The sequence below is a fragment of the Ambystoma mexicanum genome, chromosome 11 (genome assembly GCF_040938575.1).
Source record: "Ambystoma mexicanum isolate Mex_15411 chromosome 11, UKY_AmexF1_1, whole genome shotgun sequence".
Taxonomy (NCBI): Eukaryota; Metazoa; Chordata; class Amphibia; order Caudata; family Ambystomatidae; genus Ambystoma; species Ambystoma mexicanum.
Window position 1 is genome coordinate 1,013,444,259 of NC_090934.1, and position 16,323 is coordinate 1,013,460,581.

A 16,323-nucleotide genomic window follows, 5' to 3' on the forward strand; every position below is an offset into this window, starting at 1 on the left:
AATTCGGTTCAAGGGTTCTCCTACAAGACACTCCCTACATACTATTCCCCGTTGAAATCCCTGTGCATCAGGACTATTTTCATCAGTGAAGTTCCCAAGGAATACCAAAATTTCACAATAGTGTTTGATCCAGTGGAAGCCAATAAACTCTCCTCAAAGACCCTATGATTCTCAGATAGACCTGATACCTTGAGCCAGTATCCCCTATGGGAGAACCTACGCTCTCTCTGAAAAAGAAAACCTGATCATCAGACACTCCTCTTCCCCTGCTGGCACACTTATTTTTTTATTTTTCATCGCAAAGAAGAACGAGATAGAATTAAGGCCCTGTGTTGATTACAGGCAACTTAACACTATCACGGTTAAGAACAGATACACACTGCCTTTAATTCAAGTCTTATTGGATCAAGCAAAAGAAAGCAGTATCTACACCAAGTTGGACTTTAAAGGAGCAGACATCTTGGTTCGGATCTACACCGTGGACGAGTGGAAGACGGCCTTCCGGACATGTTTCGGGCATTATGAATATTTAGAAATGGTTGTGGCCTATGTAACGCCCCTGCAGCATTCCATCATTGTCTGAATGATATTTTCTGTGACATGCTGGAGGTCTATGTTGTGATCTATTTAGATGACATACTTATTTTTTCAGACAGCTACCTGGAACATGTGAAACATGTGAGAGAAGTACTCCATCGCCTTCAGGTTCGCCACCTGTATGCAAAGATATCCAAGTGTGTGTTTGTATTTCATAGTTGGGATATATCCTTTCACCCAAAGGGATAGAGATGGACCCCATAAAGATCGAAGCTATTCTTACCTGGCCGCCTCCTTCCAATATCAAGGAACTACAGCGTTTTGGGGGTTCACACATTTTTACTGACGTTTTATTCCTGCATATTCGAAGATACTGCTCCCATTCACTAGACTCACTAAACTATTAAAGAAGAATACACCCATTGAATGGAACTCAATGGCTCACGAAGCATTAGAGAATATCCAACAGAACTTCAACACTGCTCCTAATCTTTGACTCCCAGACACCAAACCGCATTTCATGGGTGAAGCAGATGCTTCTTTCCATGCCTTAGGGGCCTTGTTGCTACAAAAGAATGGGGCCTTGTTGCTACAAAAGAATGAAGAATCAGGTTTCATGCATCCAGTGGCTATCATTCACGTACCCTCAATCCAGCAGAACATAATTACAGTATATTTGAGAAAGAACTGCTTGTCATTTGAGATGCTTTCCTAACATGGCGCCATCTTCTTTAAGGAGTGAAACATCCAATTAGGGTTTTAACAGACCATAGGAACCTTGAATTCTTAAAAACAGCCAAAGTTCTCAGCCAGAGACAGAATCGTTGGATACATTTCTTTTCTAGATTTTATTTTATAGAGACCTGCAAACCTGGAGCAAATAACACCAAAGCCGATGCCCTCTCTAGGAGAAGCACGTTTGAAAGGGTAGAAACCCAGGGAATCCCGTTCATTGCGCCTGAAAGATTAATCATGGCATCAACCATCGTTATTTCAGGTTGGGAACAAGAACTAATAGCTAGTTACACACAAAAGTTGACACAGGAATTCTTGTCCCTGCATCCCCAACCCGCCCCAATCAGGTCATGCATGGGCTATGTCTTAGAGGCCGATCTTTATGGCTTGCTTTTTCGAAAGTACCAGCTCCTGGCATTACAATGGGGACATGATGTACCAAGTGCCAGTCATTTCATGTATTCAAGATACATATAAAACTGTCTTGTATGGTGAAAATCCATGAAAAAAAAGACATGGCAGACTATATCCAAGGCTGTGGAGTCTGTGCCAGAGCAAAGACTCCCCAACGACCTACCATGGGCCTTCTACATCCAATACCCGTCCCGAATACACCTTGGCAAACTTGTACAATGGATTTCCCCACAGATTTACTGAAGAACAACAACTGCATGGCAATCTGGACTGTAGTAGATTCTCTGTCCAAGTTAAGCCGCTTCATTGCTTTACTCCAAGTCCGGACGTCTGTTCAGTTAGCAGATCCTTTTGTTAAACATATATTTCGGCTCCATGGATTACCTCAGGTCCTGATTTCAGACAGAGGTTCTCAATTCAAGACTGCATTTTGGAAATCTATTACCAAATCTCCTGGGGTAAAGATTCATTTGTCCATGGCTTAGCAGCCCCAAAGCGACTGACAAACAGAACGAGTGAACCAAACCATAGGCCAATACTTGCATTGCTATTTCACAGACTACCCAGACAAATGGGTTTCACTAATACCCATAGCAGAATTTACTTATTGCGATACACATCATGTTTCCTTACAGGACACTCCTTTCTTCATTACCTATGGGGATCCCCCTGTATCCTTACCAAGTAACAGTTCCTATATTTCCCCTGTACCAGCTGTCCAAGACAGGGTCAAGATTCTCAAAGAAAGGTTTCAAAGAGCACAACAACACTTGCACCAAGCACAAATGACAGCCAAGACATACGCCGACCAGAAATGAAGTCCCAGTCCGATGTATCAAGTAGGGGACTCTGGTTATCCACGACAAACCTACACATACCTCACTGTCCTCACAAACTAAAACCCAGGTATATAGGACCCTTCGTCATAGCCAAGGTGATCAATCCAGTAGCCATGACACTCAGGCTCCCCCAGAAGTACAAGATCCATCCTCTTGTCCATGTATCCCTTTCAAAGCTGGTCGCTCACTCTCTCAGATTCCCTGATCGTCTGAAGACAATTCCTTCCCGGGTGGGACCCGAGGAGGAATATGAAATGACCCGGTTGTTGGACTCTAGATAACAAAGAAACAGAAAAGAATACTTAGTGGATTTGAAGGGTTATGGTCCAGAAGAAGGATTCTGGGTCCCACTTAGTGATGTACTACATGCTCCCAGATTGTTATGCCTATACCACAATCACCACCCTAGAAGGAGACGTGATGTTAGGAACCAGAGGCACTCACCGGGTTCACAGCACCTTTCGGGACATCTCTGGCAGCCTTAATGGACCCACTGGTATTTGGTTGGCGGTGGGCCGGACCAGAGGAGTCAGCAGAGACTTCAGGAGAAGAGGGCCGATATCATCCAACCCCCGATTACACGGAAACGGTCTGTGTTGACCATTTCAAGATGGCCACCATAATGGGATACGAGTCCCCAACCAAGATGACCGCCATACAAGGAAACAACATTTCTTAAATCCAATCCCGCATCTGATAGCATAAGAACACCTAATCAAGCCAGTTCAGTGTTTTTGAAACTTCGGTCCTCCTGTGATGACCTGCAGACCCTGAAAACTAGGTATTTAGTTTATTTCTTTAGCGGAACTATTCTTGTTCACGACCTATTCTTATGCCACCAGCTTCATGTGTCTTGTCCTAAAGGGACTTGATGGTTCAAGTACAGACTTGGGACTGACAAGTAATACATTGGGGCTAAGGAAATTCTGCAAAAACTCTAGACATTTCTCTTGCACCTAACAGTGCTCTTCTCTCACCCCATACAGCTCCAAGTCTGGGTTTTCAAGTTCCACACAAGAAGTGCTTATTACGCCACCTCTAACCGAGGGAACATCATCAGAGTAGTGTTTTATGATCGCTAACCTGATTCTGTGTTTCGAAGGAGAGGACCACTGGCATTGTCTTCCAGGCTCACAAAGAAACCACTCTTCCAAGTCCCATCCAATAATCAAGTAAGCCTGGAACTGTTTACCAATCAGAATGTAAAGTGTATGAATGTATTTCTCACAGGTTATTGTCCCTATGTACTCATCGTTCCGCGAACTCCGACAGTTCGCCATTTCTTCGGGGTGCAAGCCGGTTGCAGTATTACGGCAGGGTTTAGATTCAAAACACCCATTGTCTACACTATAGGAGTTCAATCTCATTCTGGTGTTAGTTATGAAGCATTTGCGAATTCCAGATTTTCTATTATAGAGTGACTCTTTCTGTGCATATTGCCTGTAGTCACAAATCCTCTTTTCATAGAGAGAGGATTCCTTCTGATTTCAAGAAATACTTTGTCTGAGGGAAGGAGCGCTCAAGGAATCCCACTCCATCCACCCTTTGGAAGGCATATTGGATAGCCGTCACACTAATCCAGTCCTCTGTGGCTCATCCCTCTCATACAAAATGATGGAGAAGGGGGCGAGTGAGTCCCCAACTGACAACATATTTTGTTTGCTGACCTATCGCAGCCCCTGAATGCAAGCCTATGCCACTACATTTCGACACTGCCTACTCCGCTTCTCTATTCAGCACTATCTTGTACTGTCCTGAAACCTTCACTCTTGTCCTACATGGTTTGTGAAGCACATTGTGTGTTTTTTTTATCTCCACCTGGAGGTGCCTGCACTGTCCTACTTGGCAATAACCTGCACATTCTGTTCTACTTCAGGTCATGGTTAGTTTAAATTCAGTTACTCTGTGACCTTGCAGTGATATCAAACATTGCTTGTCTGCACCGGTTATGTCTTCCTCACAATTAATATCTGCCTGCCTAGAAGTGCTAAGAGGAGACTACGAGGGCATTGATCACAGCAGATACCCATTCCGCGAGTCAGTGTAGCACAAGTCCCAAGTGACAGTGTTCAGGGGAGTGTTGTTTGTACCACTGCACATTAAGGTTCCAGTGTTCCCATGAGTTTTGCAGAAATACCTGATCTAAATGTGGCAACCCACCCTGGCACAAGCCCTGTCAAATAGGCAGCATGCAGAGTACTGATCTAGAGCGCAGAAGCAAATCAGAGATGTTCCAGAGCAAAGGTCCAGATAGAATCAGGGTTTTCCAGAGTACAGTACAGTCAGAAGGTTTGGAATTTCTAGAGAAGGACCATAGTCTAGATCGTCTAGGAAAGGGTCTAGGTTTTCTAGAGTAGGGATATTGATATAAATGTTTAGAACTCCAGAAGCATGCATACTAGGGGCATTGACTGGAGTTACATTTGCTAGTGCAATAGCACTAAATCACTGCAGATCTTCTAAAACATGGAGAGGATTGTAGCTTCAACTACGTACCTGGAATAGCAGGAGAGACCGGTGCAAACAATACTGTTCCCCACAGCCAAGTGCACATAGTACTGGTGGAAGCTGGTGTTCAGCCATCGGTCTGGAAATACGTAGGCAGAATAGGCGATAGCGGAGCCTGTAGGGAGAGATTATTTCAGACAGGGGTGCAATGAATAACCCAGTCCACCCACCAAGAGAACCCCCCACCTCACCACCCCAAAAAGATGCCTCCACCCCAAAAATCGTAGTCTCCCACCAAACTCCCCCCTCCAGCTGCAGGGAGTCATCTGCTTCAGATGCCTTCAGTCATTCTGCCAGGTGCCACCATGCAACTCACATACGACTCAAAGCTCTCTGCTGCCAGTGGACTGCAACCTCCCCTTGGTGCATCCACTGCCTCGCTGAAAAGACCCTCCAACCTTCTCCTTCACGCTGCTTAAATCCCTCCCCCAGAGCCTCAGGTGCTCTCAGCCTGCTCCTTCTTGCTCAAAGCGGCTACAGAAAATGAAAGAGGCTTCCAGTTATACAAAAGTTGGCAGTAACTAAAATCCTGGAGTCCCCAACCCACTCCAAGAAGTCTGCACCTTACAGAGTATCCTCTTGCCAATGCCCTGCGACCTTCACCCAACTGGTTAAGAGTTTCTTAAGGGCTCCAGGTTATTCCTATGTTCCACTTACAGCAAACCTTCGTCTACCTACGTACCCATTCCTATGGCTGCTGCCATGGCAACTCCAATCAACCCAAGAGGCACCCAGTCAATTCGGTTCTCTGCCAGAGGTCAGGAATATTGCCAATTAGATTGTTTGGTTGAAATGGACCAGGAAATCTATATTTATTTATTACATTTATTACACGGCCAGACCCTAAGGTATCACGGCGTGGTTACAGACATCTTAGCATTGACATTGGAATTAGTTATTTACATATTAGCAATTAGCATATATCACATGGCTTTCATATTTGGCTGGGTCAAATGAGCCTTTGACCTCTCTGAGTTTGATAATAAAAAAGGCCCTGCATCGGTGGAGCCAAAGTCCCTGTATAAGGCACTTCGGCTACAATCCACATAATGGTATGGGGGAATCAATGTAACAGACTTTAAGAAAGTGTGGCTTGTGTCACATAATCCCCTTCCTAATGGATGAAAAACATAATGGAGTCCAGTGATGGAGCTACTATATACACGCATTTATCGATCTCTTAATGGTGGGATGCAACTATAAAAAAAATAAAAAATGATTGTAACATATAGTTTATAACAAACTTTTATTACAACATACCAGTAGAAAATCTTCCATTGATTGCTCAACTATTCTCATATCAAACCATAATTCTATCTAAAAAATTTACTACTGAGCAAGTTAAATGCACCGAGCTCCCACTCAAAATACAGATCCACAAGTCATCCATATTCTCAGTTTTAGGTGCAAATTTACTCAGATGTAATAATCTCAGGTCTCTAAGTGATGGACATTCCATTAATAAATGTTTTATGGATTCTATATTTGCTAAACAATATCTGCAAACATCGTCCTTTGTTTCATCCATATGTCTCATAAACAACATTTATTTTGATTTATATGCATTTAGGTGTAAGCGAAGAAAGCCATCACGGTGATGTCGAGAAGGAAATTGTTGCAAATAATTAGGCATTTTCTCCAATTTATTCATCGTGGCTCCAAGGTCTAAAGCTGTAGGTACATTTTCATACTTGGACACATTTTGAATCCACGACCAATGTTTCAGTTTTTTTTCTCGCAATATGTGGGTGAGCCAGCAATGTGTCCATCGTAATATTCGCTTCATACACGATCGCTTTCACCCTTTGAGACCATGTCAGGAGTAAACTAGTATACAAATGATTATCCGATGGTGCAAGTATTCTGTATGCTGGTTCAGGATTTGGTATAGTCATCTTTCGTCATTGATTTCCATATGACAAGACCATAGACTCCGTCCAATGCTAGCTCATGTCTTATTATGGTCATGGATATATAAGTTGGCAGCCTCAAAACACGCCGCCAAAAGATGCCTTCAAGCTGTGGCCAGATCTTATAATCAATGTTCTACCCGGCTTCTACCCCAAATGTTATGGCAGGTACTGCTTTCTGCAAGTAGAACGTGCATATTGGGAACAAGGAAAATTTACCAAATAAAGTCTGAATTCTTGCTCCTTGTAAGGCAAACGTCTGCATACGTTGGAAAAGATCTTGAACCCAACTCCATTCCCGTATCGAAGTGTTGACCGTTATCCCCAAATATCGGATTTCAGCCACTTCATCAATCACTTCGTTATATATTTGCCACTTGAAATTCTTGTTTTTGCTTCCTTTGGCAGGGCCAAACTTCATGATTTTAGTTTTTTCCACGTTTATCGTTAAATCGTTTCCATCCATATATCTTTGCAATTCTTGAAAGAGTCGTCGCAACCCTATCTGTGTGAAGTAAACCAAGGCCAGGTCATCGGCATATGTTGCACAGCTTAAGTGATTACCATTAACTTTTGGCGTGAAACACTTTGCTTTTGCTAGGGCATTGGGCACATCAGCAATGAACAACTTAAATAGTGCTGCCGCCAAAGGACAACCTTGTTTCACCCCTTTATTTGTGACAATTAGTTCGGAAAGGTCACCTTGTTCATTTATTCTGATCTGGAATTAAGTTTTTGAATATAATGCTTTTATTGGGTGCAGCAAGCAGGGATTTCCGACAGTTCCATTTAGCTAATTTCTTCCATAGCTTCTCGCGGGTTTATGGTATCAAATGCTTGTTGCATGTCAATAAATGCCCAAAAAAGATTTGACTTCTTTATCGCATCCAGTTTCAACAGGTTTACTAGTGCCAGATTTATCTCTGTCCCGACAACCTTGGTAAAGCCAGTTTGCTGGTCGTCTGACATTTCGGTCTTGATTGCCCAGGCTGATATTTTTTTTCTGGAGAAACGTGGCGAATACTTTGCCAATCGTGTCCACGAGGGTAATCGGAAGTTATTGGCTGGATCAGCCTGATTGCCCTTTTTAAAGATTGGCACGATTATCGCCTCTGACCACGAAGGAGGCAAGGACCGTTGGTCAGCAATTACAGAAAACAGTTTCTCCATGAATATGGACCACTCATGTTTGTTTGCTTTCAGCATCACGTTCATGATGCCATCTGGCCCTGCGGCTCTCAAATTTTTTAGCTTCACAATGGCATTGCCGATGTCTTCATGGTCTCTCGTATTTCCCAGCAAGTCTCGTCGGGCTCTGTGTTCTTCGATATCGGCGTTTGTGTCGTCGAGAAGACCTTTTGGAAGTGTTTTAGCCAGTCACCCTCTGCGACCCCATTTGCAAGCCTTGTGGGTTGATTTACAGAACCTCTATTCAAGATCTGCCAAATCTCTCTTGTATTGTTTGTTTTAATTAGTGCCAACATTTCCTCCGCGCGTTCTTGGTCTCGTTGGTACTTGAAAGCTTTTGACCGATTTCGATATTTCTGCTTTCTCCGTTTAATCCTTTCACAGGCAGATACACCAAAACGTGCTTTTATTTCTCGTATATCCTTCGTAAGTTGTTTTTTTCCATATTTAGGTTCTTACTCCAAGTATGAAGGTGAGGTTTTGCCTTTTTTACATTCTGTGAGGCTCCAGGGCTTATACATGGTAATAATGCAGAATAGTTTGTTGGATCACAGGTTTCTTTAGCGACTATCAGGAGGCCTGTAGTCAGTTTAGTTATTTGGTTCGCTTTTAGCCTAAGCCTATCTCTCCCACAGTTTACTTCCAAGGCTTGATTCGAATTTGCGGCCTCAGATTGTCGACATTTCGACCACGACATGACCAGCACATCATTATCGTTGTTATCAGTCGGCACAATACTCAGATTGTTAATTTTGGTCCACATGTTTTGAGATGTCAGATATAATCTAGAGTCTTTTCATGCTCCATGTTGTGCCAGGTAAAATGTCGCTGATAACATTACTGTTTACCATGGTACAGTCGCGTGCTTCCATTTCGGCATCCCATCTAGATCTTCTAGAGCTCCGGGGCTGATTGTCCTTAGTATGATCTAATATTGGCTCCTTATTTGCATCAAACCAGGTGATGTTCATATCCCCACACACGATGATCGATAAATCTTGATGACATATTTGATTGTTAACGATTATCGTCATCACTGAAGAAATAAACGTTGCAGAGGCAATCTTCGAGGGGTTCCAATAAACGTTCATCAGGAGCAGATTTTGCATTTTTCTTGCCAGGGCCAGCGGGATGGCGAACCAAGGTTGATTGCACATAGCTGTTTGGGTTATTTTCTTCGATGACTTCCCAGTTTGTGCCAATTTTCAACAGTGTTATTAGTCCAGAAAAAGGACGACCTTGAGCATTTTTCTCAGCAGGATTTATCAAAGTTAAATAGCCGTCCTTTACAGGCGGAATTCGCTTCCATGTTTCCTGCAAACAAATGGCAAAATTGTTGGTGAGATCTACTGGGAAGTCGACTGAATCCGCGGGTGTTCCAGGATATCAATGTGGAAGGCACCTTGTGTCCAGTTTTAGCTAGCTAGTGATTTCTCATCCCATGTTTGATGTTTTCGGTTTGCAAGTGCAGGAATGTTTCAGTAGTCAGATGTTTCCTTATCTCCTCATGTCGGTGCTCAATAGATTCCTTGGTACTGAATTTCACATTGCCATTGGCTTCGGTTTCATATGCAGTTGACACATGTTCAGAAATCTCAAAGCCCAAACACAGTAGTTCTTCTTTCGCGACTATCATGGTTTTCCGTACTGCCTGTGATTTTATATGTAACAGGACACAATCAACCCGGGATTCAAACATATATTCAACTATAGAGATGTCTTGGGACCTAATGGTCCTTAACGTCGGCACAGAGTGCAACAGCCAAATAACATTTCCTCTATTCAGATTGACATCGTTATCATCAGTGATCACATTTTCGATCCTGATTTTCCGAATAACATTTCCTCTATTCAGATTGACATCGTTATCATCAGTGATCACATTTTCGATCCTGAATTTCCTTATGAGGGGATTCGGGCAACCCTGTAAGATGTCAACAGCTGGGTGTGTTTTTTTCATTTGATGGGCTGCTGTATATTTCGGATTCAATGACGCTAGAGATTTACTTGGCGTCAGGGTCACGATTTGCTGGTTTTACTGAGGTTTCTTTCTGTGACTCAGCCGATGCTGTAATTCCTACGGACGCAGCTTCTTTCGGATTGTTCTTCGGTTGAAGTTTAAACAAATGCTGGTCCCCAACAGGACTCTGTCTCAAGGTCCCCAAGGGACCGACTTGTTCATTGTGGGGCACCAGTTGAGGCTCTGAACTGCAGTCATGGACGACGTCATCTGAATACGTCGACAGATTGCAGAGGTCCACAGATGAAGCTGCGGAGAGGGTGGAGTTCATATCAGAATCGATTCTCATTCTCTTTCTTGGGTTTCCTGCACTAACTTTTGTGAGGACTTCAGCCAGTTTTGAAGCACTTTCCATGTGTTTATCTTTCTTAGTTAAATCAATTCGCTCTCTTGAGAATAGCCTTGTTTTGGAGGGTGCCGTCAAGTTTCTTATGAATTTTCTTGAGCTGCTAGTCTGTTTGGTAGGTTTAGCAATGTTTTTTTTTCCCGTTTTTTTACTAGAGGAGCTCGCCACAATTAGTGTTTTCAATGTGGTTACTTTCGGATTTAAGGTCTTTGCGGAACCACTGAATATCCCTTAAGACACTTTTGAAGAAGAGCACAGTGGAATATCAGACACTATTTCTTCAGAAGTAGCAATCTTGTGCTCTCTGTTTATTATTTCAGGTAACTCTTCAGGGCTTCTTGCATTTTCCATTGATGTCCTGGTAGGCACAGCCGAATCCAGGCCAAGAGACTTTCTGTTCACAGGCACATCGCTACTCATAGCATCAACGGTGTTCAGCAGTCGAGACTTTTCTACCAGCAGATTCGGAGGAACAATCAAGCCATTTGCATCCCTCGATTTCATCACATCTGCTTCACTGCCGCAATTTCAGCCAACATGTTTTCCACTAAGCATCGAACTCTGTTTTAACCTTGTTGGTGTCCAATTGTTCTCATAAGTTTCAGAAGACCAGATACTGACCCCAAGAAAAGGGTTTTTTCCCTATTTTCTTTCACAATTGAGTCATGTATTTCGTTGAAACGAGCTTCATGCTGTTCGGTTTCCGCTTCCAATCATAATTGCAGTGCCGTAAATAAACTTTCCATTTTGATTATTTTTTCATTCATATGTCCAAGAACCGCTCCATTGTTTTGTGTTGCCTCATTTAAATTTTCATACAATTTTATGAATGGTATTAGTGCCAATGAGGTGGCAGCCAACACGGTATGTATCTGTATCGCCGCTGCAACGGACAGATTGAATTTTATGTCCGCTTCATTCACGGTGGAGCTGCAAGGGCTTTAATTATTCATATTTTTCGGTTCCTGGGTTCCACTGACTGGTGGACTGCTTGGCCCCCGAGGCATCTGGGTGGAGACACCTAGTATGCTTGGCGTCTTGGGCGTAGAGCAGTTTGACGACCTCTCTCCTCCTTGCCAACGCTTGCTACATCATTTTCAAGGAGCCTCAGCCCGGACAGCCCGTGAGCCCACAACGACTCGACGCAAGTGTGTCAAGACAGCGCCAGGATCTGCCACACTCAGACGGCCATCGTCAGAACTCAGCGAGGGAAAGCCCAAATGAACGGTTGGTAGACGTACGCCTGTTTCACGTGTTAATCAGTGAGCTGTGCTTATATTGCCAATCAGGCGTTTATTTTTGCCATCATTCAATTTAATAAAACTGTCCCGACAGCTTTCCTTTCACCATTTCAAAGTCCGCCTTCAGTCTTTCGGTCAGTCTGGCCTCTCTCCCCGCTAAATCCAATCCCAAGTTCGAATTGACTGCTGATATCAGCGGAGACTGCAAGCTGATATTTTCATTGCGGGGATTGCAGGGCCTTATGACGGGTAATGAGTCACTTTTTCCATGTTTTTCTATTGCCTTGACAAGCATGGAGTTTTCCGACGGCGATGTGCAAGCAACATTATTTTCCCGCACAGCATTTCTATTGATGTTACTCTCTGTGTTGGGATTTATGCCGCCATCAGACACCTGAGGAAAAGTAAATGTAAGTAAATTAGTGTGGAGCAACCTGCTTGGCACGTCGAGTTCGAGCAACTCGGTGTCAGTCACATCAAAGGGGGAATGAAATACGCTGGCGTTAACTTCTATCACACCGGGCCCTTCACTGTGGATAGAAGGCATTGTTAAAGTCCTGTCACCTTCACTGCAGCGACATGCATCTCCGCTTATATCTCCAGCCCTTACAACATCAGGCCGTGCGTTCTGACTTTCAATATTGGGTTTGCACACGGCTGAAGCATTAACAGTCGCTTTCAAATCCACTGTTGCTGATGTGTTGTATATACTATATATATTATAAATAAATGATTCAAATCCACAGAACATTTTTGCCGTGCCAAGCACTGCCAAAGTGAAATTCTGTCTGTTACTAATTGCTTCAGCGACAGACACATGACTGTAGCTGAGTCTGATATGGCAGCAGGGAGAGATTCCTCGGGCCGGTCACTCGACCAGTCATACCCTCTCAGGTCACATAATGAGGCAGCCGCTTCTGTGTCCATTGTCAAAGTATTTTCATGCACATGGCCAGCCTGACATTTCAGGGCTTGTTTTGACTTCAAAACGAGTCCACGGCCCATTTTCGGCCATAGATTACTGCTTACCTGCTGTCAGCTGTGGACTGCTGCAGACTGAACTCTGTTCACGAACTCCGCGCTTTCCTGGAGTTTTTAAAGGCGAGTTGGGCTTGTATTGCTTAAAGGCACAGCAAGCATAAGCACAAAGCCAAAGTCTGCCACACTGTAGCTGCAGCTCCTCTCACCAGTACCAACTGCTGCAGACTGAACTCTGCTCACGAACTCCGCAACTAAAAATGCTCACTGTAACAGTTATTTAACCCTCTCGATTTCCACTTTGAATGGATGAATACAGAACAAAATCAAGTTGTTTTAATTCCTGTATTCAAAAAAATATGACGCTGGTATGAGTCAAGCATTAATGTCTTACAGGACCTCACAATCTAATGTGCAATAGATGTCAATACAATCACTGTGTTCCTAGTCTCCAGGTTAGTGCACCAACTTTTGGGGAATTGACTTAACTTAGTTATTAATTTACAATCTAAGCTAGACAAACTGGTGATACTAGTTGACCTTAGTTTTTGCCAGAAGACAAGACCATTTAACCAGCTCAAGAATATCTAGCAAACAAGGTTATCCTGGGCTTAATCCACCTCATTAATGGTCCCACAAAAGATGGACAAGTCGTAGATATATAAACCATTGTGACAAGCGTACCTATTTTTCACCTATATAGAAGAAGCCTGGGGAACTCCGGTGGCCCGGGATACGACCACCAGACCTCCCCCAGTCCTTCCTTGGGTAATCCGGAAGTGCAGCCATTATTAGCATCATCACCTGTTAGAAATCGTTTAAAATTCCCAAAGCAAGCAGGTGCTTTGGCATTTTACTTGGCACCTTGCTGTGGACTGTGCCCAGAGTCGTTCTGAATCAGCAGTGCATGTCTGATGCCCAAACTCTGGCATGGACCAGTGCCCAGGACCGAACAAAGTGCACTGAAGTAAGAAGAAACGCATTTAGAGAGCACTCCCGTTCAGCGCAGAGGCAGGGAAAAAAAAGCAGGGCACAGGGAAGCCGGGTGCCAATTCCCTGTGCAGCATTATATAGACGGAGAGGGAGACTACAGCTGGGACACACAGCAATTCCAGTAAATAAAACAGGATCATCATCTGCAGAACAAGCAAATCACAGCTACACAAAGTCCCAACCAGATGCACTCAAGTAGGTTGGAGAATTCAGATCCACAGACAAAGAAAAATCTAGGGCAAGAGGGGCCCCTATCAGAGGGTCGCCAAGCTGCTGAGGCAATCTGTCATGTAGGCCTAAAGTCTAGGACAAAGACCAACGTAAACGCAAAGTTCGAAGAACCAAGACCAAAGGAAGTGTATCCAAATTACAGGGGTGATGTTATGGTCCTGCTTAACAATGAACCATGGATCATACCTCATAGTTAAGGGGGGAGGGGCATCACACAAATGATGTGTTTTTTCTCAAGGATGTCTAAGAGGTCCTTGAACTATAACCTTCAAGTTGGTTTGGGGAAGGTGGGTGAAATTTAATAAAGACATACTACATATTAAAACAATATGCACATCCATATATAAACCTCAAAGAGATGGCTCTGGATAGAAGTGTAATCAGACCCTTAATAACTGAGGAAGTTAATTGCAGATGAAGAAAATTGGGATGAGTTGCTCCTTTGAGCTCTGTAGTACAAATAGCCTCACAGGCTTCCACGGGATCTATTCTCTTCTAGTTGGTGTATGGTAGACAACCTTTAGACGTACTTGATATGTTGAGACGGGGTGATAGTAACAGGGAGAGCAAGAGACTAAGACCGCCACGTTTATCGAAGGACAAGGAAAAGGATGACTCTAGTTAGGGAACTGGTGCAGCAACATCTGCAACAGGCCCAAGAGAAGCAGAAAGGCCTGTAAAATCAATGTCGATGCCTGTAAAATCAAAGTCTAGACTACAGAAATTTCAAGTAGTTATGATATTGTTACCCAGTATAGAGAATGTATTAGTTCCGTGGGACAGACCTTATATAATAACATTGGCAATGGGGACCTCAATTCATGAGAACAGCAACAAAAAGGTCGAAGAAATATCAGTTCATGTTCATAACTTAAGTCATAGAAGGATAATTGCAGCTTAATTTGCAAGGTCTTCACAAAGGTTGCTCAGATTAAAGATACTTTTCCGAGATTTTGCCTCCACCTTGATATCAGAGAACCTGCATACTGTCTCCCACAAAGGACCTAAATGTTTTACTTAAGTACGTCTCCAATGTGTCTTTGGAGTTATCTAGCAGGTTTCAGGGGATTTTCCTTCATGTACATACACCCCAATGAAGTCAATTTGGTTTATATGCTACTGGTTAGCTGAAAAATCAATAATATGTTAGATCTACGGGGCATAGAACACTCCCATAATCAATGGTACTCCCCGATCGTTTTGGTAGGCAAGTGCAATCAGAGTTGCCAATTCTGCATTGACTATCACAAAGTCAACAAGCTGTCACAATTGGATTTGTACGACATGCCCATGTAGACAAATTGCATGAAACCCTTACAAAGGGTTACTGGAAGGTTTGCCAGCTCCCAAGGATTAAGAGAATACAGCCTTTTCTATAACTGAGAGATTATTCCAAACTGCAGTCTTAAAATTTGGGATCACAGCACTCCGGACACCTTACAGTGGCTAATGTATTTGGTTTTGAAACCATATGGGTCTTTGCTGGTTCTGAAGCTGGCAATGCCATCCCTGTGCCATAGAATGTCCCACAGGGGTCTTGCATTTCACCCACCCTCTGCAATATGCACACTAAACCCCTTTTTTACCACCTTGACATCCTGGAGATTTCCTGCCCAAACTTTGCTGATGACACTCAAATCTTGCTTAAACTCACTGGAAATCACACTTTAGACTCCGCCAATATCAACCAGGCCTACAGCATCATCCAGGCCTGGATGGCTGAACACCATCTCTGCCTAAATGACGACAAAACCAAGCTCCTCATTGTAGGATCTCCTCACAGGCTGAAGCACCTAGACTCAGCGTTTGCATCCTTCTCTATCAATGGAAACACCATCACTGTCTCCAACCACGTAAAGCTCTGGGCATTTACCTATATGCGGAACTATCATACATAAACACGTAAAGTCTGTTGCATCAGCAGCAGCGTATTCCACTAAGCTCATGACCATCAGCATAAAATGTCTGTCCTCCGACAATTGCCTCAACCTCGACAAGGGCCATCATTGGCAGTAAATTGGTTTATTGCAACGCCATCCTCTCGAGCACTTCCACCAAAACAATATCCAAACGCCAACTGATTCAAAACAATGCCCTTTGGCGGCCTGGGGCATAAAGTGATCTGACCACATCTCTCAAACGAGACGGGAGGCCCACTGGCTGTCAGTTAAAGCATGCATTCAGTTCAAGATCCTGTCAATAATTCACTGTTGCGTCCACAACGCTGCACCAGCATTCCTCAACCAGCGCATCACCAAACGTTCTAAAACACGATGCCTGCGCTCCTCTGCCACTATGACCTTAGCCACACCTAGATATACCAGAAAGAGAGCAGGGGGAACCAGCTTTCCTGTCACAGCACCCACGCTGTGGAATGCGTTTC

General features: G+C 43.6%; 1 protein-coding gene across 3 annotated transcripts in view; it reads right to left on the minus strand.

Moving 5' to 3' along the window:
- PAQR5 (progestin and adipoQ receptor family member 5) overlaps window positions 1-16,323 on the minus strand; it is a 790,069-nt gene that overhangs the window by 285,635 nt on the left and 488,111 nt on the right. For all 3 annotated transcript variants that reach the window (XM_069624226.1, XM_069624225.1, XM_069624227.1), the window contains one exon: window positions 5,022-5,148. In XM_069624226.1, coding sequence (XP_069480327.1) covers window positions 5,022-5,148 — 127 coding nt within the window. The remainder of the gene's footprint in view (window positions 1-5,021; window positions 5,149-16,323) is intronic.